Raw genomic sequence first — 23,912 nt, 5'->3', positions numbered from 1 at the left:
TATGAAGCTATGATTGAACCCAAATTAACCGAGCACTTGTTGAATGCTGAGAGATTTGAGGTGTGGCCTGGCTGGATTTCACCGATGTCGCGCTGTGGAGAGGAGAAATGTGTCCAGTGACGTTTACAAAGAGATCTACACAGAGGGACAGAGATCACAGCAAGCGAAAGATGTGGGTCCATCGAGGTTTTTGTTACATCGCTGTTATGCTGCTGCAAAGTTCCCTTTTAAAGACCTTATGGCTTAAAGTCAAACAAAAGGTTCAGTCTCACCAAATGAAAATGGTCAAATGCGCAGAAGATATGAATTAGCCAGCACTGGAGGGCACAGAAAGAGCCAGTGAGTCCTTGATTATTTATTAAATGAGCAGGATAAACGTGATTAATTAAAGTAGGAAGCGACATTGCACATATTACATTGCGTGGGGGGTTTGCCAACGTCCTGTCAGGACATACTTTAAATTTCATCAGGGTCCTTAACTCATTAGAGCTCAGAAGAGACGTGGCTTAGTGGGAGGATGTGACTGGATATGTACTCATACGTCCAGGTAGTGAAGAGGACACTGACAGAGTAGCGAGTCCACAGAAACACTGCCAGGGTTAGCCTGCGGATTCTCCCTATTCACCCAGAGTTAGGATGTGGGGGGTCCAGCTGCCCCCATTTGGAGTTCCTATCAACGTGTAGAGCTCAGGTCCACCACACAAAGCTGGTAGCATTAGAGTAGCACTAGCATCTGAGCCCATACCTCCTGAAGGTCTCTGCGGTCAGGGTCCACACTAAGAGACTCTGTCGGGCCTCTTCAGAATGGGCCAGGAAGTAACCTTTCCCTATTTACACTTCACCGACAATGCTCTAGATAAGGCTCGCCGGCTCCCGTAATGCAGTCGGCCACGCTGTCTTTTGTAGATACTACACTTATATTTAAGCTGCTGTGATTTAATCTGTTCAGTCTAGTTTAATTACTCCGACTGTCTTGATCTTTAGCTTTAATGCTTCTGGAAGAATGTCATCAGTAATCTGATTCAGGCTGTCGCCCTGGGTTAGCGTCTAGCCACACCACACAGAGAGCCAGACTTCAACATCGCATACTGGTTTCGCTGGGGATGTGCTCATGTCGGCCTGTGAGCAGCTTAATATTGAACACAGACCTGTAATCGCTTTTGGACAGAGAGTCCAATGTTAAATGTAAAACGTGAAGAATGCCAATTTAACAGCATGAAGTTTAGATCAGAATACAGAAAAACAACATTTCAGGCAGAGTGAGAACATACTGTTCAGATCAGATCGTAACCTTTACTGCCTTTGCAGTGGTGAATTTGCTAAGACAAAGGCTGTTGGGAAATGTGTGATAATCCCAAACAGTGAAATCATTCAGTGATCAGGCACCAAAGATCAACGTCAGGTGACCAGACCTGGGCAGTTCCGCTGCCAATGCCAACATGTAGGAAGATCATCTAAATGAACTCAGGGTAGGTGATTGTTTGTCAGGGCTGTAGCTCAGCAGGTTAGGAGGCTGTGCTTGTGACCAAAAGGGTGGCAGTTTGAACCCCAGGGGTTGGCACAGCACTTTCTTCATTGGGCAGTTGAGCAACGCCCCTCACCTTCAGGGACTGGCTCACTCTGTTTTCTGAAAAAACATATTTTACTTTGGGTAACACATAACTCTACTTGAGCTGAAAGTGCCGGAAATATAAGGCACCTGGCCATCTCTGGGGGCTGTGGGGTGGCCCTTTTCTTCCCTGCAGGAGCTTTTTTTAGAGATTTGTACGTCAAGAGTCCATGAGACAGAGAGGCCATTGAATTTCAATGACTGCTTCAGTAGCCTCGCGATGGTCTGACCAAGTCTGGCATGAGGGATGGTGGAGAGGGACAGCGAGTGAGCATTAGGGGGTGAGGCAGGTCACAGACGGGCACTGAGCCCCATGTCCCCCGCGGGCGCCCCACATGCTACAAAGGTGCTTCCGCACTCGTTAGAGGAATTGATGAGAGTTGACAAGGTTGTGGGGGTGGCCTCACCTCACCGCCGATAGGCCGCCTGACCAAATGAGTCCAGACCGCAGGTCAATACACGGCTTGGTCCGTAGTCAATAACACTTACCTGCAACACAAACACTCAAAACCAGCTTCTGCACAAAATCAATGTCCAATTAGCACCCCCTGCCCCCCCCACCCCCCAAAGTTAGATCGATCTCTGTGGGGAAGATCTCCAGTTTGACAATGAGTGATAAAGAACAAAAAATTTAAAAAAAGGCTTAGACTTAGGAAATGGGTGGGTGCATTTGTGGTTCCTAGGCCTGCACGATGTGTGATATCAACTTTACGCAACTTGCAAGGACCACCAGTCAGCGGGGTTGAGATTAGGCTTGGGTGCAATGTAATTCTTCATACTGTCCTAAGATATTACCTCAATATATGGTATTTTCTAAACCAATGCTATTCCAGTATTTCAAAATCTTACCGAAAAAATTTGTCAGTTGGGCTGGAGGAGGGGTGGTCTTCACGGTAAGATACGCTGAATGGAACCATTTCGCTAAAACCTCTCAGATAACATGAATTGGCAAGTTTTGCAATTTTAATGATGGCTCCCTTTCAAGATAATCTAGTATACATTAAAAATGTTTGTAAAGTTTATTGCTGCTCCATTTGCATTTGCCCTTCAAGCTAATCATAATCATTTTCAAACTTGCCGTTGGTTTCACTCATATACAGTTTGGCGTTTTTGTGAGAAATTTAGTGAAAGGGAGAAAATTGAACAACCGGTCACTGAATGACATTTGCCTTCTGCTGTATGTAAATATTTCCGTGTCTACAGAGATGATATTGAGCAAAAACAAGTGATTGATCACCAGCAGCTTATGTGATAGACTCTGTTGTCCGTTAACTAATTCAGTTTAACGATACAGTCTAGCCTTCTACATCGTGGGGGTTAGGGGCGCAGTCCCCCCCACAATCTGGATAAAATATTTTGGTCCCGTTGGTGAGGAAAGGGCACATGTGAGCAGAGCGAAAAGGTACAAGACACTCGAGATACCATGTGACAGCAACATATTTTATGCATTTATGAGTAACAATTTTTTGTGTGTCTGTGGCTTTTGCAAACTCCTTTGTAGTTTCTTACGTGGCCCCCACAATGTATTCAACATTTTGGGGATATTTTCCAATTCTTTTTGCTGTATAAATATTACAATATTTAGAAGAAAAAAATTCACATTGTTATATCGAAATTTATCCAATATTGTGCAGTCAGTATGGTCAAACTAAAACAGCAGACAGATTCAAAATATGTGACCAAATACACACCCAACATTCTGGAGATATTAGATTTGAACTTTTATTTAATACTTCTTTAAACCATGAATTTTCGTCCCCCCCGCCTAAAACTCTACTTTTTCTGTGTACAAGATTCTAAGAAAAACACCAACAATGGCACAGGGCGGACAGACAGTTCAGGTCCTGCTTGCTCTTCATTCCCTCCCCTGGTGTGATTCACCCTTCATCCCAAGTCTTGCCTCTTTTAAATAAAAAAAGCGACATAATTCCGTCTATCTGGGGGAAAGGCGGCACGTGGGAATCTCGGCCGCTCCACCATCAGGGTCTCCCAGGGCCCTTGCATAGATCACGGACACGTCAGCCGCTCGCTGTTCCAGCCTTCTGTCCGTAACCATGGTTTCAAATGGGAAGTTGGTTCCATTTCAGGTTTTTTTTTTCGTTTTATTTTTTCTAGAAACATTTAAAAAGCCTAATAAATTTACATTGTATATTTGTCCCAAGGAATATCAACAAGATATTTACATTTATTTTCTTTACAGAAATGAAAAACAGGAGGCCATTTCATACATATCTGTCTGCATATCATATCAGGGCGAAACAAAAATGTAACTTTGTACATTGTCGTTTAAGTAATTCCAAGTACCAAATATGGTAAAATAAGATTCCAAAATGCTCAATTAAAATCCCCTAAGGATGGCAGGCCTTACAAAGCTCACAGCCAAAATGGGATAAATAAACTTTTGAGGAATAAAATTAGAAACGAGAGAATACCGCCGAAAAATAAAATTAACAAACAACTTCTATACATGGGAAGAAATTGACTGCAAATGTACAGACTTCAACCTCTCAATGCATGTGAGAAGTGGGGGATGGAGCGGCGATTAATATATAAATATTAAAATTGAAGTGGCCAAAGACACACACACCGATCTGTGGTCCGTCTCCTTCCTGGCCATCCAGCTCCCCTGTTTCGTAGAACAACAACAACGACAAAAAACAACAACAGCAAGAGGGACAACATCTACGACATCAACACTGTCATGTGCTTTAGGGGCGCGGCGGGGCCCACCAAAGGGCGCGGCGGGGCCCACCAAAGGGAAACGCCGTCGTCAGAAGCCGTAACAGAGGGAGAGGGAGGGTTTGCGTCCGTGGGGAAGGGGGCAGCTACCGTGCCTCCACCTCTTTGGGATTTCGCGTGGGGGAGTAGTCTCGGGGGTCTTGGCTTGTGAGGGGCGTAGTCCTTCTCGGGGAGCTGGGGCGGCCTGTGCCGGCGGGCACAAGCGGAGGGGGGGCGCTGAGCGCGGCGGTGGGGGGCGTCCGGTTCAGGAGGCCGGCGTGTCCTGTGGACGGGCTGAGCCGGGGGTAGTGCAGGCTCCCCAGGTGGGACACGAAGGGCGGCATGTGGGGCAGGTGGCCCTCCATGGGAGACTGGTGCAGCTGGTGCAGCCGGGCACGATCCAGCTCCTCGCGCAGGTGCATGCGTTCCCGCTCCTCGGCCTGCCGGAGGCGCTCGTGCTCACGCCGCACCTCCAGCAGCTCGTGGTGGGCGTAGTCCAGCGGCTCGCGATCGCGGTACGGCCGCTCGGTGTCATATGGGCCGAAACGGGGCCCCGCCTCGGCCCGCAGCTGTAGGTCAACGCGGCGCTGTAGGTCCAGGCTGCGGTAAGCCAGGGGGTCCCAGGGGAAGGCGGGGTGGGGCAGGCGCTCACGGGTTCCTGCCAGGGGGCTGACGCCCACGAAGGGGGCCACTCGCGAGCGATCCAGCATGCCCAGGCCGCCCATTTGGTGCATGGCACTCACCGGCAGGGGCAGCGAGTGGGGGAGGGCCACGCCGTGAAGTGCTGCTGCCGCCGGGAGCTCCGCGCAGCGGGAGGGGACCTGTGGCGGCAGAGGCTGCTGCTGCACCAGCGAAGGGTGCGCTGGATGGTGATGGGGGCCCAGAGGTGGAGGCAGGGGGGCGGTGGGGGGCTGTGTTGCCGGCTCGGAGCCCACCACCAGCACCTCCTGCTCTTCCTTGCGCTCCTCTTTGATCTTCATGTCATTTCGAACCCGCAGGGGCCCCGTGTCCCCAGCCGGCGTCTCCTTGCGCTCCATCTCCCTGGAGAGGGCCCCGGGGCCCTTCGCCACGGGCTCCGTGGGTGTGGCCTTCAAGTATGGCGAGGGAGAGCGTCGCACCGGCCTGCATGGGTCATCTGGGGCTCTGCGCTCCTGCACCTCACGGCCTGGCGAGCGGCTCTCCTTCACCTTGACATCAGGGGGCACGACGGCGTCCCGCTGCCGCTCCACTCCCTCCTTCTCACGTTCCGCCACCGCATGGCGCACCACTTCTCCCGAGCTCTGGCTGCTGCCACGGATCAGGCTGCTGATCTGGTAGCTGACTGGTGCGGTGGCGGGAGACGACCGGTTGGAATGGCGGTTTCGCTCCAGAGAATCCCTGCAGGAGACATGACAGACATGGGAGCGAAGAAGCCCCCCCATCAGCCATGTTAGGTCTGGCAGGTTTCGGCGCTCAGAAATGTATCACATGATCGTGAGGGTTTAAGGTTCAGGGTTAAGGGTTTGGGGTTTAGGGTCAGGCTCTGCTCACCTGTCTTTATCTCTCTCCTCCTTTCCGACGGATGAGTCCCGCTTGTCCCGCTCCCTGTCTCTTTCCCGTTCGCGCTCCCGGTCGTGGGCGGAGCCAGTGCCTCGCTCCACATCGCCGGCCTTGGGCCACTGCGGGGGCGTGGGGAAGGAAGGAGGGGTGCGGTGCAGTCGGTTCCAGGTGTCGTGGTGGGGGCTGCTAAAGCCGGGGAGACCAGTGCCTTCCTTGTGACCGAACATGCTGTTGGACCCTGGGAGGGGGTGTTGGGGGGGGGGGGTTACGGGAGAAAACACAAGAGCAACATAAGGACAGTGTCCCCATAAAGGCCAGGGTGGACTGAATGAAACCAGGGGACCTGGGGGGGGGGGCAGGGTCACGGCTGGGAACTGGCACAGAGAGGAACACCACAATCCCTGAGCTGTTCCCACACAGGGGAGGGGGTGCCGCAGAGCCCCAGTAAAAACCCCCCCATGCCAGTGGGCCTTTTATTTCCCTCCACCTGCATGTCACTGGCTGAGGAATGCCTCATTAGGTGGTTGGGGGGGAGGGGGGGTTTACACAAACAGCAGTACTGCTCTGATGCCCCATAGAAGACGAGGTGAAAAGAAAACTACAGGGATGGGAGGCCAACGGGAAGCAGAACGCCCCCTGGCAAGAGTGACGAGGGAAGAGGATGCCTCAGCCCCCGCCTGCCCCCCTAGCTCCTGGGAGGGGCAGGGCGGCCTTACCGAGCGAGGGGTTGCCCAGTCCTCCGAAGGCACTGCTTGAGAGGTTGCCAAGGCCACCAAAGGCACTGGAGCGACTGAACGGATCTGCAAAACGCCAAACAGGGATTAGCCGTGGGGGGCGCTGGGGGCCGTCCATTAAGTCCTCTGCAGGCCACTAGGTCCACTGGGGCAGGGTTTATCCCATTTTCTGAATGAGCGTATGAGGCTTGGGGGCTTGGGGGGGTTGCAGCTGGTACACTGGGTAGCGGCACTGGACCACTGGCTCTGACTACCCCTCCATCTGACAGCTTCTTAAACCCCTGGTATGATCCGCACCTTTTTGGAACATTTCACTGAGGAGTCATTGTTTGCTACCGATGACAGCTTGTGAAGGTCAGTTGGGTCAACCCCAATCCCTCAGGGCGTCCGGGACCCTGCGGCCCTCCCAGCTGTCTCATGGTGACAGAGACATGACCCTTGATTCACAGTTCACAATTTTTTTCCAAAGAAAGTCAGGGAGATCCTTTTGAGGTTATCCCATTGTGGGCGTGCCCAATCAGCAAGCACCACCCAGCCCACTTAATTTCTCAGCCTGGTCTCCCAGTCCTGCCATAGCCCACATGATGGTGACCTGGAGCTGCACCATGAAACCGATGCACTTAAACGAAAAAGCAGGCGGCCAACGCAGACACACGAGGGCCATAAAACAGAACCTGAGGCATTCCCAGAATGCACTGCCACAGGATGAGAATGAGGCCACGTGGTGACCCGCTGGGATATCCAGCCTGAGGTCACACAGCCTCCGTTTACGGCATCTCCGGGACTAAAGATGGACTCGTTGAGCCCAAAGTGGTCATTAGCACTAGCCCAAAGGCAGCACGAGGAGGCAGATAATTACACACAAGGGGAGTTTCAAAAATGCGTCCGCTCCCTCCGTGACCGGGAGTCAGGCACAAAGGACGGCAGGGCGCCGCGCTCGCCTGCCAACGCTGCTCCCCGATAATGCTGAAAAACGGTCTCATTTTCAGTGCTGTCAGCAGGGACTGTGGCGAAAGCGCTCACATGTTCGACGTACAGCCTGACGAAGTTAGGGGCCAGGAGAAGCTGAGCACAGGGACAAACCCTGGGCAAGAGGGGCTACGTCAAGGTTTTTAGTGTAGAGGCCATTACTGAGGGAGGAACAGGCAGGTAAATAATACAGAGGCCAAAAAAAAAAAACCACACGGGATGGTGGAGGTACTTACACTTACCTGGCAGGTGGCTGGTGGGCAGGAAGCCACTGTGGTGGGGGGAGGGGCCATAAGGGGAGGCTGCAGGATGGGCGGATCCTGCCGAAAGACACACCCACCCATGGTCAGTGTCCTGCCGATGACCCAGACTAACAAAGAGCTTTCTGCATCTCATCACCTGCACTGCAGCTTTCATGCCGGTTCAGTATCTTGACCCTGTCTAAATGCGGTCACCCAGTCTTCTTGATAACGCCAGGATATTCTGATAAATGCCTAAATTGAATTTCTCTAAATTATGCGTTAATAACCCAACAGGGTAAACGGAAATGGGGAATAGCCTGGAAACTGCTATCAGTTATAGCCCATGCACTGCATCACCCATGAGAGCGCCAGAAGAATTCATGTCAGAGCAGAGTTGACCTTTAAACTGTTACTGTGAGGTCTATAGCTGGAAATGGGACTGTTTTCTAGAAGTTTCCATTAAATGACACTGTAGAGGACACTCTATGTGAGTTTAGCTGACCATTAGGGCTTGACCATGAGCTGGACGCCCGTGCTGACTGGGTAATTGAGCAACGTTAGACATACTGCAAAGGATACTGGGAAATTCACTCAGGTAAGTGTCTTTCTCACATAGGGTTAATTTCAAAACCAAGAACCAAAGGCCGTACTTGTGGCCTTAGACAGAGCGTATTTGCTAACTTGCCTTCCAAGAATGAAATTAGGATGCAATGAATCATGGGACTGGTCTCGTTCAGCAAGGATACAATCGGTGCATCCTTGATATTTGGGCCGGAACAAGACCAACATCTGGGGATATTTACCTTCCTCTGTACTTCTGTTCTCAGTATTGGAACTGGTTTTCGGCAATGGAAGGTGACGTTAAATGGGTACATGACAACACAAGTATGCATACTGAGATTCACCCATAGACAACCTAGTGCATAAAATGGCATGTGAGACATGATGCCTTGGGTGCATGAGGGGTTTGAAATGCGGTACGGGCTCACAGGAAACACGCAGAAGGGGAAGGGCATCTGACCTGTGGAGGAGAAGAGTGGCCGAGCCAGGTCGTGGGGGTACGGGAAGCCAGGGAACACCCCAGGGCCAGGGGGGCGACTGAACAGGTCCAGCTTCCCGTTCAGCTCCATCTTATGGGAGTCCATCTGCATTTGCTGAGAGGCGAGAGAAAGAAGCAGACATGGAGGGATGCAGAGGTTAATATTTCAGAGTCCTTACAGAAAAGAACTCCTAGCCGTTTCAGTGACTGTAAGACATCCTGGAGTGTGCTGGGATACTCCTAAGATTCTTCCAGCACATAATAAGCACCCTGAGGGGCTCCACAAAGCCCCTGACGCAGCTGGCCTTCTGGAGCTCATGTCCAGGTCAGCGCCACATGCCCCCAACCCCGCTCCCACACACAGCCCGGCTGTATCCAGGGCCCCCTCACCTTCATCTTCTGCTGATGGTGGTAGATCTGCCAGGCAATCTGAACGTGGACGGCGCACCACTTCCCGGGCTTCTGGGAAAAGAAACAGAGGGAGGCTCAGTTCAAAGCACAGGCCAACACCCCCAACCCCCCACAAAAAATACAAAAAACAATAGGAGACTTACTCTGACAGGCGTCCGGAAGGGATCCGTCACCTGCAGGACAAAGACACAAACCACACCCACTGATCAGCAGTCATTACATCATTAACATCCGAAATGGGCACTATCCATGCAGTCCAGCCCACAGCGCCTCACTCTGTTTGACTTTATAAGATTACTACATAGCGGGTAAGCGACATGCTAACAGCTTCCTGTTAACTGGCCCTAAGCACGCTCTGCAATCTTCGTGTGGCTGCGGGGAAGGGCACTGGGGACAGTGGACGGCGGTCCTCCTACCCGAGGGTCCTTCTGCAGAAGGGTGTGAGGCACAGCCCCGGGGCGGGCAGCCACGTCAATGGGGTTAGAGGCCTGGAGAGGGGGCGGGACAGGATGGGGGGGTAAATATCTGTGTCGCAGTAAGACAGACTGCTGGACTATGATGGGGAAACATGGGTAAGACAAGGTGGGAGTGCTAACGAAGGCTATAACGAACTCTGTGTCGCCCCAGAGAGGCCCGAGTGGACGGATCTTAATGAGAGTATTACTAACAGGCAAAGGCCGGCTGCGGGTGGGGTTGGTATAGACAAAACAGGTTGCCGTGGAGACTTGGCACAGACTGCTTAGCGATGGGCTGCGGGCTGTGTGTGGACTACTCCCAGAAGGGATTTTCCCTGCTGGACATGTTGTGTTTGGGTGTGTGTCTGTGTGTGTGTGTGTCTGTGTGTAGGGTTGGGGGTGGTCTCCCCCTTCTTTACAGACTTCACTGGACCGTTCCCGGAGATTCGGGGCCATGACAAGCACGGGCTGACGGCGATCCGAGCAGCAAGCTGGCCGGATCCGTAAGAGCCAAGTGGGGGGGGGGGGGGGGTTCGGCGGCGGATTTAGGCTGGCTGGTTCAGGCTGCCCTTTCTCCGCTGGCTTAAGCGGGCTGGGAGCCGTCAGGATGCCTGGTACCCGCAGATCGTCACGGCCCAGCGCCCCTCGGGCTCAGCCGGATTATGGCCCCATTTGCATAGCTCATTACGGGTGCTGGGGGGGGGTAGGCTGCTCACCCGCGAAGGCAAGCGGGGAGCAAAGACTCAGGCTGGGCAGTCTCCGAAGCCATACAGCTCAGACTGTGTTCTCCTGTCAGTGTGTCTGACCCACAAGAGACGGCCAAACCGCCCCAGGAAGGACTGCGGACTGGGTCTGGATGTTTAAATGCCTTTAAATTTAAGTTGCCTTTTAAATTACCCAATTCCCCACAAGCGATCGCGTGTTTGGTACATGTGTGTGAGTGTGTGTGTGAGAGAAAGAAAGGCAGAGAGAGAGAGAGTGACAGAGAGAAACAAAGCTAGCCAGCTTACCTTGGGCTGGAAGGCCCCCTGCAAACTGCTGAAGGGCCCTGAATGAGGAAGCAGGGGGGCCACACCGGGCATCGTGGGGGGATATGAGGGGAAAAACTGTGGGGAGAGTTAAAAAAAAAAAAAAAAAAGCCCTAAGAGTGGGTATTTAGCGCAGCACTGCACACTTCCAAAATGGGCTCAGCCAACAAGCAGAATACAGAGCAGACTTACAGTGGAATGCCTCAGGAAGGGGTTGTCCAGTTTGGGGGTGTACTTGTCGAACTGAAAGACAAAAAAGAAAAGGACAGAAAGAGAGAGATCACGTCACTGCAGGAGGAAAGATCACAGACAGCACAACACATGTCCGACAAGGAGTCCAACGAAAACACAGATGCAAACACACACAGCACTCAGCAGCACAGAAATTACCCAGCGGGACACGTTTAAAATAACATCAGCTGGCAAATATGAGCAGGCATTGGTAAGGTGGGGGTGTGCCGCGTGCCCCCAGCCAGTCTGCGCGGAGCCAGCCGGCTGTCAGACCTCGGCCACACGCTCAGCGCGCACTGCGACCAGCCCTGATGTTGTATAAGCTGGTAGGTGAATGTATCGAGGACTGTGCCACTCTGCACTCTAGGGAGGGGGGGACGGGGGGACGGGGGGGGGGGCTGTGTTTCGATGTTTTAATGCAGAGGAGCAGGAATGCCAGTATGAGTGGAGGTTTCGTGATACAGCAGACAGTGTCGTGAGGGGGGGGTCTTTAAAAACGGGAACAACGGCGGGGCTAATTAAGGCAGTCATAGAGCTAGTCAGCTGACAGGCTTCGTGGCCCCCGCTCCAATAAGGCTGGAAATGAAAAGGCCAGGGAATGTGTACTGGGGGGTTTGCAGGAAGTCGCGCAGAGATCTCCGACAGGCAGGGATCGCTCTCTCTTCCCCAAGGCCTGCACGTCCGCGGGCAAATTTCCTCTGATTCACGGAGGAAACCGCGGGGGTACCCGATTCACGGCGAACACGGATGCCACTCAAACTGCCAGCCTGCCGCTCCGGAAGCGAGGCGGGCTTGTTAGCAGGCGCCTCTGGGGCGAGCGAGGAGGGACCGGCTAAGACGGGGCGCTCCTGTTTGTTTTTTTGGTGAAGAGGAAGAGGAAAAGAAGAGATTATATGACTGTGTGTTTAAGGCCAGACGTCCAGGAGCAGATGCCGTGTAATTGGCTGAGCTGTCAGCAGTACGGTGGTGACTCTCCACAGGCTGGAGCCTCTCGCCGCATGAATGGGCGACTGTGTGCCCTGGTTCGGCGGCCGGCCGGCGGTTTCAGCTGGCGGCTGCGTGTTTCCGTGACATAAACATGGCTGTCTGCGAGGCCTTCTGGGCCTCTGCGGCGGAGACAGGCGACGCTGTGTGATGTGGCCCGGCTGGCTTGCCGCGGTGGAACGGCCCCGTCCATTTTACATTGCGGTGGGGAGGGTCAGCCCCCTCTCTGTTTATCTGCGGCCGTCTGATGGTAGCGGATTCACCATTCATTTTGAAAAACGCTTCTTCATTGGAGCAGAGAGGGTCACTAACAGTCTTAGGTAAGCCAGCAAACGAGGACCTGGAAATTCACGACTTCAGGAATCACGACGGTTAGACGGAGGCTGAACCACGAAAACGGGCAAAGCCGCACCTTTCTATTGACAGTCTCTCAAGAACAATGACACTTTCCCTGCTTCAAAAGACCAAGCTTTAAATCACAAGACGCAGATTTCCAACTGCAGTCACATAACTGTCACTGAAAATTTCACCTCCAGTAGCCTCCTCAAGAAACATTCTAGCATATAATTTTCACTCAAACACTGATGCCAGAGGGTAACAGCAAACACTTAATCCAGCTGGACCTCGTCTCCGTGCTGTAAGGTTTCACGGTTGCGTTCGAATGGACCTCACAGTCCCCATAAGGTTTAAGGCTCCCTCCAGCAGGACCTTGCGGGTCTCCATAAAGTTTTAATGTCTTTCACATCAACAAACACAGAGGACACAGGTGTACAGTGAGCTTGAGGAAATGCCCATTGGGTTCTGCTTCAGTGACCGGGATATGAGGACATCCAGACCCCGGGACGGACAGCTTCCAGGTCACTCACTGGCCAGGGGAGACTGAGACCGTTAGGGATTCCTCTCAAATCGTTCTCTGGCCCAAATGACGCAGACCATAAGTTTTTTGGCTTTGGGGGTCTGTGGATCGGAAGGGGCATGTTATGAGTTGGGTGGGGGTCGGGGGGGAGGGGTGGGTTCTACTTATCCTCACATTTCTGGCTGGGGTACGCACCATGGGGGGTGCAGTGGGCGGTGCTATGACGGCCGCGGGGGGCAGGCTGGCGGGGTAGGGCGTGAAGGTGTGCTGGTGGGTGTGTTGGTGCTGGTGCATGTGCTGGTGTTGGTGAAACTCTGCCCTCAGGAGCGACACGGGGGCCAGCGGGGAGGCGGAGGGCCCCCGGCCCCGCTCTGAACTTTGAACCAGGAAGCGGTTGTTCAGCTCCTGCCGAAGGAGGTCATGCTCTGCAAGAAAGGAGAGCGGAGAAAAGGGGGGGAGACACAAAGAGGCACGGGGGCCAGTCAGTCTTCACAACAAGGGCACAAAGAAGAAGAAAAAATAGTCACCTGGCATTCCCTGTTTCTCCAGCTCATGCTGTGAGGGTTTTCTACGTGAGGACTCATTGGTGGTGGTAAGAGAGTTGCCTGTGACAAAGTGCCAATCAGAATCCCCGAATGAGGCTGGCAATACATGATTGGTTGGTTGAATGATATCAACAGGCTGGTATCTAAAGACAGGAAAGAATACCAAGAGTCATCTCAGCAGAAAACATCGGCTCTTCGCTGACTGTCCTTCACTGAGCTCTTGCTAAAAAAGGCGGCAGTTATGTTTAAGCTTTGCAGCCCTGACTAGTGCGCAAACCTCCACTGTTATTAATATTACCAGAATTATCTGACACATGCATGTCAAGACAAGTAAAGTAACAGTAAAGGCGGTGAGTGTTTCAGACCTTTCTTTACATCACAGCCGGGATACAGCTGCCCACAAACCACAGCCAGAGACAGAAAAAGCATAGTGTGTATATGTGCATGAGAACTAGAGAAAAACACAAGGGCTGGGGAACATTCTGCTGTGGCCTGAAGACTGAGAACGGCGTCCCAGCTGCAGGAACGCGGGACAGGCCAGTGCCTGCTGGCCACACGCAGAGCGCAGATCCATGGGTAATGCGTAACAGGTGCCCGGCCGATGCAGCCACGTGCTACAGGGAGTGTCATATCAGCAGCCCACCCCCCCTTTGTCAGTTTGCAGGGAAAGTATTTATATAACAAAAGCTAAATAAACAAGCAAATTGATTTAAATCAATTAATGGATTTCTCTGACACACAACGGCGGGCTACAGCGGAAAGGTGTGTGTAGAGCGTGTGTATTAACACACACTGACACCTACTGACACCCTCCTCCCCTTTATGAAAGAGAAATGTGCAGAATGCTTCACGTCCCGAGGGTGCCCCCACCTGGGTAAGCGGCTCCTGCGGGGTGTCCGGGAAGCCCGAGGCCGTTGGCTGGTAAAGTGGGTGGTGGGGGCAGGGTGGCGGGGGTGGCGAACATGGCCGGATGGCGATGGGCCGCCGCTCGCAGGGAATAATGCGAGGAGGACAGGTCCGCGATGGATAGGGGCAGGGGGGGCGCCGGGGGCACCAGCCCACTGAGGTGGGGGGTGGGGGGGTGCTGCCTGGGGAGGCCCACGCCGCTGACACTGCCTCCGCCGCGACTGTGGGGGGGACAAACAAAGTAGTACGGCGGTCAGAGAGAAAAATAAGTGCCACCTGCAGGGGGACGCAGGAAGTGAGCAAGGTCTCTCACCTGAGAGCGTGAAGACTGTACTGTGATAGGGGGCGCCCCGTGTGACTGGCTAAAGGAGGTGTGTGGCGCTGGGGGGGCGGAGCCCGGAGCTCTGGCAAGGGCTGTGGCTGGACTTTTGGAGGGGGAGGGGCGGGGCCTGGGGGCACAGGCTCCTTTTTGACGGGCAGCGGCACCGGGGAGCCGGCCCGGACTGCAGGGGGCGGAGGTGCCGAGACGACAGTCGGGGCCGGGGAGCCGGGCAGGGTGGGCCCGTAGGGGGTGTCACTACTCTGCTCCTGGCTGCGCTGGAGCCCAGAGACTTTGGCAGAGCTGTAGGTCCGTGGGTCGAGGCTCTCATTCGTTGTCACACCTGCGGGCAGAGGGAGGGTGCAGAGCACAGTTAGAGGGCCACTGTCACGACCTCAGGGCTCAGGCAGGTCAAAGGGAGCGTTTGTTAGAGGGGAAGCATTGATATCTCCCCCTGTCTCTCCCATGCCCACATCGCACAATCCCCCACTGCGCTGCCGCCCACCCCCCAGCCCGGCCTCCCTTTTATCCCACCCAGATTTCATGAAGTGTTTAATCAGGTCATTTTCACGCCTGGCTGTAATCAGATGATCCAATTTCTATGTGCGATCTGGTCAGTATGAATAAATCACACCTAATTAAAGTTAAACACGCTGCCCATTCAGGCCTTTGCTGGGCACACAATCTGGCATGAAATAATTATGTTTCAATCGTGCCGCCGAGAGGGATTGTGACCCCTCCCTCAGATGTTTCCGGACCTGCACAGCAACTCCCAGCAAGAATCCCAGGAGGATTCACGGTAGTGGACCTTTAAAGAAGTCATGTGTTCCCCCCCCCCCCCCCCCCCCCCCAACATGCCCCGTCAGCATAGGGAAGAAGCTGGAGTCACAGCACTGCAGTGCACAGCCAGAGGGGATAAAAGTCAACTTTAAATACACTTTCCTAAGTTTAGGTGGACGAGGAGCTCTGTGACACCCCTTTGGGTGGATTGAGAAGCCGGTCATCACACCGAGGGTTAAATGGACCTCGAGACCCCAAGTCGGATGGAAGTGTTAGTCCAGGTGTGGAAAATGATTTTCAGGGATTTATTTGGAAACCAAGAGAGTAGTTAGGGTCACTTTGCTCTGAAATGAACAGCTTTGGGTGTGTGTGTGTGTGGGTGTGTGAGCGGGGGGTCAGGACAGAATTTAGCTGCCTCCTGCAGCCTCACAACACACTCTCCCAAGGCTGAGAGTCGAACGGACAGACACACAGCACCAATCGAAGCTCCCCTCAGTCACACGTGCCACCAATCACCTCCCCCGGCTAGGAAGCAAGCCTCGGCTTCTCACACTTTCTAAATGCTGCTTCATACTTCTCCAGCCGCGTGCTAGTGGACGTGTCCAGTCGAACGCTTATGACGCGTTTAATGTCACAGTGCGCCTCCGTGGACGAACGCCTGCTGCACTCCAAATCTGTGTTCACTGCATGCCACACCTCCGGAAACATCTGCTACTACGTCAAACACAGGAGTCCGTCTTCACAGGGGACACGAAATCTGTTGCGGGAAGTTCTTCGAGGGCACTCCAGATGAAATGTACTGGGCGCTGCGCAAAAACGTTTGGTGCCTGGCACCGGAGATGCGAGTTTACTGTGCGGGTGAGTACACCATCGACAACCTCAAGTCTGCTCGACATGTGGAGCCAGCCAACCAGGACGTTTGCAGGAAGCTGGCCTGGGCGAAGATGACGTGTGAGAATGGGGAACCGACCATCCCTTCTACCGTCGATGAGGAGTTCTTCATGAGAGTGAGAGTGTAATCGGTGTAGGACCACGCCAGAAAGAACACCCCCATGAGGCCATGAACAGCACCTGCAGAGAGGAGGACAACTTCCGTGCCCTAAAAGACTAGGGGCTGAGGACGTGCCTGTACATTACATGGTGTCACTAATAGCGGCAGTGAAACTGTCACTCGCCAGCACTCATCACTGCTGAAAATACTTAATTTACTCAAATACTAATTACTGGCAGAGAGTACATACTAGCATACATATTGATAGGATATTGTTATAGGGTATTGTGATAGATGTTGTTAAAAGTATTATTTCAATGAATAACGACAGAAAACTAAATGTTTCATGCGTAGAACTGGATTTCTTTGTTGTCATATTTTCCAGCAAATGGATCATTACTGTTGGGTAAATGAATGTATAAAAATTATATTATCATAATTCAAACCTTGATTGGCACATTACATAAAACGACCAGAAGATGATATATTTATGTATAAATCTGACGATATCTTAATATTAAGAAATGTCTTAAATATTTATTTTATCAAGATTAATCACATATGCTTTTTAGTTCTATCCAATAGTTTTATATAATCGGTTTCTCTGCTTTATTTCTTTATTTTGTTGAATAGTTAAGGAATTTAGAGAGAATGTCTACAGTTTTCCTAGTTAAATAGCTTGTTAGAAGTTTTGATCTTGTTATTGGTATACTTTTCCTGCTTTCCTTAAATTGTATAATTAATGTGAAATATGTAATTATTCGTAGTCTTAAAGATATGAATGTTTATGATTTTTCTGGAATGATTATCCTTAGAAGTTTTGGCCGAACCAAGTGTACACATCAAAGAGCGGTTTAACAAATTATAGTATAAGAAAAATGCCAATTAGATGTAACACTCAAACTATGGCCCTAAAATAAAGAATAATAAAAAGGGAAGACATGCACCTAGACCCTCATGTGGTGGAATGAACTTTCCTTACACATCTGAACAGCTGAGTTACCTGCAAACGACGACTAAAAACCTGCCTCTTTTGGAAGTACTTTTTTTTGGAGTCAGCTGGCACTCTGAATTCGTAAGAGTGCAAAGACTGCGGCTTGACCAGAGAACTATGAACGTTTCCGTGTCCGTATACGCAGTTCGAGTGTTACTCTCGTGTGGAGAAGTATGAACCATCCTTAAGGTTCCTACAAGACCTTCACTCCAGACGGAGTCTCCTTCCATGGCGTTGCCTTGGAAACCACCTACCAAAGGCACGCGGGGGTGGCAAGCACTGACGCGGGGGAGAGCAACGGCAGAACGGCCAAGGCAGTCACACCTAGGAGCGCGCATCGTGGAGAAGCCGCCTTGACTATGCCTCTAACGGGAGGCGATCGCGTTACATCAGCATGGTGCTTACGGAACCCCCTGCAGAGCTGCTCGCACGGCCGGCAGAGGGTCAGCAAACACGCCGGTGTCAAACCTGCAGGCGATGTGAGATCTTACCCACCCCCAGCACCTCCCTCCCCCGGTCCCAGGTGGGGCACGGATGCTGATGGCCATATGATGTCTGGTCGATTCCCTTTTGAATGGCTCGCAGAACCACGAGAGGCGCAAAAATAGAGGTTGTGACCTCTGAACCTTGGCTGTCACCGCTGCTAGAGACACGATTAGGCAGTGATGCTCATAACTGAATTAGAACCGGAGACGTAACCTTCCAGTCTGAATCACTTAACCTGCCTTAACAGGAGTGTGTTTTAGAGCCTCAGTATTGATCAGGTCCTGAACGGAAAGCCCCCAACATAAAGGCGGGGCCTCTGTACCCTGCGCATTACCCCGGCCATGCTCCTCCCCTGCCCGGCTCAGTGGGGTCCCTTGGCGACACTCTGGTTTGGAAGGCAGATGCCTCTGCACATCCAATCAGGGCTGCCTGCCAGGTTTACACCGCAGCATTCCCACAAACCCAGTAAAGACCCTGACAAGCCTGAGTTCTTATTAACGAGGTGCTCAGGGGACGCCGGTAACCCTGACCCACTAACAAAGCGCTCAATGACAGCACCGCGCTCAGGGCCAACAGTAGGACCTCTGGGGATTAGACCCGCTCACCTTCCGGCTCACAGTCCCCATAACACCTGCTGGCCCAGACTGGGAGTCTGCATGATTATAGACTCACAGCGCCAAAGTTGTTTATCCAGAACACTCTAGAACTGAGGAGATGCTGTGATGTTTCTGACTATCTGAGAACTGTTCCAGTTCCACACACACACATCGGGTAAACATATCTTTATGGGGACTGTTCATTTATTTTTATGGGAAAAATGCTAACGCTAACTATGACAAGCCTCACCCAGCCCTAACCATAACCATAAGTAACCAAACAAAATACAAGAGTTTTTGAATTTTTAGTTTTTTCATTGCAGTCACAGATTTTTTATTAAATTGAATTTTCCCATATGGGGACCAGGAAACTGAAGGAAAAAAAAACGGGTATTCATCACGTTGTGGCTACATTGTGTCCCCATAAGGTAAGGTATACCCGCTCACACACACACGCACGTATATATACACGACACACACACAAAGCCGGTCCCCACGGTGCAGGACAAAGCAGCAGATAGTGAAGGGCTGCCACAGCCAAACCTCAAAAATGTTTTTCGTGAAGCAGGACATCTGCGCTGAGCCCCAGGCCCCTGACATGGCCTCAGAGGCGAGAGGGTCCGCCGGCTGGCATCACTGGCTCAGAGTGGGGCCCAAACCCCAGGTCACTGAACAGCATCTGAGCCCGGACCCCCCAGCACGCCTGAATCGCCTCACCTCAGAGTTGTGATCTCACGCCCCCCCCAAAGGCAGTATCATAGCAGAGAGACAGCCAGGATATCCGGGCCTGTTTTTGAACAGCTGTCATGCTTTAACTACATGGCCCACAGAAGGAAGGAGGGTGTCGGTGGGCGGCTGGCACAGCGCGCATAGCACCACAGCCCACGTGTGAAATGCCCATCATCTATTTCTGACACCGGTGGCGGCCTGGGTGCCACCTGCTGCCATATGCCTCACGTGACATTTCTCTGCCACCCCATGTGACACTCACAGCGTGGCTGTGGGCAGTTTGTTCATGTCGGTGGGCCTTGGAGGTGGCCACAGCTCTGTCTGCCCCACCCCTTGCTGATCTTCGCTAATCCCTTTGTGACTAAATGACTATGATAGGAGGGCAGAAGGACTGCAGCTGGAGGGGGGTTTGCTGAGTCAGTCTGGCTGACCACTGTGCTGCAAGAGGTCATTGGGGTAACGACAAGCCTGGCCAATCAACACGCTGCCTTTACAGGAGTTGGGTCGCCGTGGCAACCTCATCAGAGCACATCCATCTGAGAGTTCCATTCAGGTAGGTGCCGGGGGATCCAGCTTCCCACACCTAAATGCTATGTCATCTGTGTGAGCCAACTGGTTTTCCCCTCACACCTCACCTCATGCCAAGGCTTGTGGGGATGCTGTTAATCTTAGAGAACTGCAGAGACACACCTTGGTACCCTAAAAGTGAGAGACAGTACCAGCCTGTTCTGGGTCCGCCTCACATGCGGTTTCGCCAAGCCACCATAACCATGAGGGGTGTGCCGGCACACAAGGAAGGGGCGTGTCAGAGAGAGGGGTGTGCCGGCACACAAGGAAGGGGCGTGTCAGAGAGAGCGGTGTGCCGGCACACAAGGAAGGGGCGTATCAGAGAGAAGGGTGTGCCGGCACACAAGGAAGGGGTGTATCAGAGAGAAGGGTGTGCCGGCACACAAGGAAGGGGCGTGTCAGAGAGAGGGGTGTGACCGAACACAAGGATGGGGCGTGTCAGAGAGAGGGGTGTGACCGAACACAAGGAAGGGGCGTGTCAGAGAGAGGGGTGTGACCGAACACAAGGAAGGGGCGTGTCAGAGAGAAGGGTGTGTCTGCACACAAGGAAGGGGCGTGTCAGAGAGAGCGGTGTGCCGGCACACAAGGAAGGGGCGTGTCAGAGAGAGGGGTGTGCCGGCACACAAGGAAGGGGCGTGTCAGAGAGAGGGGTGTGACCGAACACAAGGAAGGGGCGTGTCAGAGAGAGGGGTGTGACCGAACACAAGGAAGGGGCGTGTCAGAGAGAAGGGTGTGTCTGCACACAAGGAAGGGGCGTGTCAGAGAGAGCGGTGTGCCGGCACACAAGGAAGGGGCGTGTCAGAGAGAGGGGTGTGCCGGCACACAAGGAAGGGGCGTGTCAGAGAGAGGGGTGTGACCGAACACAAGGAAGGGGCGTGTCAGAGAGAAGGGTGTGTCTGCACACAAGGAAGGGGCGTGTCAGAGAGAGGGGTGTGCCGGCCCACAAGGAAGGGGCGTGTCAGAGAGAGGGGTGTGACCGAACACAAGGAAGGGGCGTGTCAGAGAGAAGGATGTGTCTGCACACAAGGAAGGGGCGTGTCAGAGAGAGGGGTGTGACCGAACACAAGGAAGGGGCGTGTCAGAGAGAGGGGTGTGACCGAACACAAGGAAGGGGCGTGTCAGAGAGAGGGGTGTGTCTGCACACAAGGAAGGGGCGTGTCAGAGAGAGGGGTGTGCCGGCACACAAGGAAGGGACGTGTCAGAGAGAGGGGTGTGCCGGCACACAAGGAAGGGGCGTGTCAGAGAGAGGGGTGTGTCTGCACACAAGGAAGGGGCGTGTCAGAGAGAGGGGTGTGTCCACACACAAGGAAGGGGCGTGTCAGAGAGAAGAGTGTCCGCACACAAGGAAGGGGCGTGTCAGAGAGAAGAGTGTCCGCACACAAGGAAGGGGCGTGTCAGAGAGGGATGGGTCTGAGCGCATGAGAGTGGGAGAGGGGGGTGTGTCCAAGCTTGGTCTCTCTTCTTTCTGTACTTGCTGGTTACATATTCCTGCTGGTGCGTGGGATATATACCTATGTGAAATGTTAAAACTCGCAGGTTTTTATTTTTCACATTGTGTTTTAACACCTGAACCTGCAACGGTATAGTGTTGGATCATGCGTGAGCAGGCTAGCAAAATCCCCCAAGTGCTCTGATTAAGGGACTGAGAGAGCGAAAGTGGGGGGGGGGGATGGGGCATATCGTGATGAAAACACACACAGGGCCATGCGAGGACATGCTTCTACACACAGACAATAAAATAAACCGTCTGATGCAGGAATTTTATTATACCCGGGTAAAGTTTCATCCAAATCGTTAATGTTAACAGCTTGATGTACTCTAACATATTACATCGGCCGCTGTCTGAAATTTAAGTGCTGAATTGATTTTATTTTCAACAGGGGAAAGTTTCTGGAACAAAGTCTATTCTGTCTTTTAACGGCCCTGAGGTTAGTGCACGGTGTAAAGCCTGAAAGCCTGGCTCTTTCACACACGCCCTTCTGGAAGGCCATTCCAAATACACGTTTAGCTCTCTCTAACCACCAGTGATATGACTTCTTTTAAGGAGGGGGGGAGGGCATGGGTACCACAAGCGGGAGGCCCCTGTGTGTAAACGGTGGCGTTAGGCAGCGTCACGCCCCTTAAATGCCCCTCAGGTGCTTTAAAGCAGAGGCACAGGTGGCTCATTCTTGCTAAATATCCGGCTCTAACAAGCCTCTTCTGGGCACACCTGGTGCCCCCCGGCTGGATGCCGAGTGGGCGATAATGTACAACCCCCCCGGTGGGTCTCGCCATCCGAACACGGAAAGACAGGAGCGTGAGGAGCGAACAGAGAGTCGGGCTGAATCGTTCAGTTTCACTGCATCAGTGCCTCGCCACCACTGCTCTGGGTTTCCGGTGCCACCTGGAGCGATATAGATGCCTGGCCAGCTGAGGGACGACAGAGACGCCACCAGTCAATCAATGGCGGGGGTGAGGCCAACCTGAAGTGACCAGTGCCTCCAATGGGAAGGTAACCGCGGAAACAGCCCAGCTGGAGTGGTTTGCTGACAAGTCCCGCACCCAACCGCGGCAGCCACACGAAACAGAGCCAAACGCACGTGGGCGAGATTCAGGTTCCATTAATATTTTGCAACTTATTACTTTGACCAACTATTATGATCATAATCCTGCCTCAGGCTTTGGTTTAGAGTAAAGGGCACAGCAGTGCGATGAGGATGAGATTACCTGACCGCCCATCTATCAAAACCATGCCTTTGGTAACCGGGTGGACACATTAAACATCGGGGAATCCCAGGGACTTCACAGTGACGGCAGACCTTTACAAGCCCAGATGCAGGCAGACGCTCTGGCTTTGCTACTATGATGGTGCATCACAGAAACCTTGTTGAGGCATCTGTGCAGAGAGCGACAGGAGCTGAGATGCTCACTGGTCATCCAGGGGTGACATGAGACAAGCAGGTTTCCTCGCTCCTGTTACTGACAGTTGTGTATCAGATAGTGAGCCTCAGTTAGGGCTGTACAATATGACCGCAAAACAATATAATGATTAATTGAACATTTTACCTCGATTATGATTAATGAATGGTTATTTAGTTTTTTTTTGCCCTTATATTTCAGTAACAAGGTCTGTACTTTAAATATGCTCAAGGCTGAAATTGTTTTCTAATAAGACTAAGATTTTTAAATGACTGCAGGAAACACAAACTGATAAACCATTAATGGTTATTCATTGAATATGAAACTGAAATCAAAGCACAAATCGCTTGAAATGAAAGGTCTGACGAAAAAGGTCACATTTTAGTTCCAATGTAAAAAAGCAAGTTCCCTAAAAAAAAGTAGAAAATAGTTTGCATTTCTTGTAAACAAAATAAACCAGTGATCACGTGTCTGGGTGAAAATGATCGCTATAAGCTGATGATCATTATAACCGATTTTTCTTTTGTTTTTCTTTATGTCTCAGGCAAATTACCATCTAACTGACATTTGTATTTTTATTAGATGGATGGACAGCATTGCTATGTACTAAATTTTACAGACTCTTTCAAAATACAATACAACCGTTTCAAACGCCTTTAAAATTACAATACGGTTCAAATTAAATTACTAAACTGTGTAATTTAAATGCTCTATAATACAGTACAATACTGTACATGAAATACAGCACATTGTTGTTTCGCTGCTGCATCTCGTTGGCTTGTTTTTGGCAGTTTATCACAAGCTTTGTTGAGTCTATTTTCATAACTGTTAAATTTGTATTCTTTTTTCCGTCATGTATTCTGTGCATGCAGCATTAGCCTCAGGTAGCTAGCCAGCAGCAGACGGGTTACCGCAAGGCAAAGAAAAAAAAAACCACAGTTTTAATTTTTTCCATATCTTGTCAGGTTTAAAAAGACCCAAAATGAACACTGTATGAGGACTACTTGATTACTATACGCAAATTAAACAGTATTTGTACAGGAATGATTCTGTCCCAAGCTTTTTGATCTATACAAGTGGCTGATCACTATAACCATGACCACTATAAGCGGGTTCCACTATATTTTAAATATCTCTGGTCTTCAAACCGATTGGTGGTATTACCTTTGGTTCCGCAGTGTTTACATTTGACCTCTGTTTGTTTCGTGTCCTCTTCACTAAACGCGACATTTTTCTTTTGCACAAGCTGCTAGAGCTGCTGAGTTGTTGGAGTTCTCCTCCATATT

General features: G+C 51.8%; 1 protein-coding gene across 4 annotated transcripts in view; it reads right to left on the bottom strand.

Moving 5' to 3' along the window:
- Positions 1-3,317: 3,317 nt before the first annotated feature.
- The window catches only part of LOC125717921 (autism susceptibility gene 2 protein-like), a 150,316-nt gene continuing 129,721 nt past the window's right edge, over positions 3,318-23,912 (bottom strand). Inside the window, exons 6-18 of one of the 4 annotated variants that reach the window (XM_048991312.1) lie at positions 14,580-14,928; positions 14,231-14,487; positions 13,343-13,503; positions 10,937-10,987; positions 10,727-10,822; positions 9,678-9,749; positions 9,405-9,434; positions 9,241-9,312; positions 8,833-8,965; positions 7,806-7,889; positions 6,583-6,666; positions 5,858-6,104; positions 3,318-5,704 (exon numbers count right to left, since the gene is read on the bottom strand). In XM_048991312.1, the coding sequence (XP_048847269.1) occupies positions 4,435-5,704; positions 5,858-6,104; positions 6,583-6,666; positions 7,806-7,889; positions 8,833-8,965; positions 9,241-9,312; positions 9,405-9,434; positions 9,678-9,749; positions 10,727-10,822; positions 10,937-10,987; positions 13,343-13,503; positions 14,231-14,487; positions 14,580-14,928 (2,906 nt within the window). In that variant the 3' untranslated portion in view covers positions 3,318-4,434. Of the gene's footprint in view, positions 5,705-5,857; positions 6,105-6,582; positions 6,667-7,805; positions 7,890-8,832; positions 8,966-9,240; positions 9,313-9,404; positions 9,435-9,677; positions 9,750-10,726; positions 10,823-10,936; positions 10,988-12,989; positions 13,241-13,342; positions 13,504-14,230; positions 14,488-14,579; positions 14,929-23,912 lie in introns of all 4 variants that reach the window. The other 3 variants (XM_048991298.1, XM_048991305.1, XM_048991322.1) reach the window with 3 other exon arrangements.

This window comes from Brienomyrus brachyistius, chromosome 2 (genome assembly GCF_023856365.1).
Source record: "Brienomyrus brachyistius isolate T26 chromosome 2, BBRACH_0.4, whole genome shotgun sequence".
NCBI classification, from domain to species: domain Eukaryota; kingdom Metazoa; phylum Chordata; class Actinopteri; order Osteoglossiformes; family Mormyridae; genus Brienomyrus; species Brienomyrus brachyistius.
The sequence above is the reverse complement of the archived record's forward strand: the minus strand, read 5'-3'. Positions and strand labels throughout refer to the sequence as shown.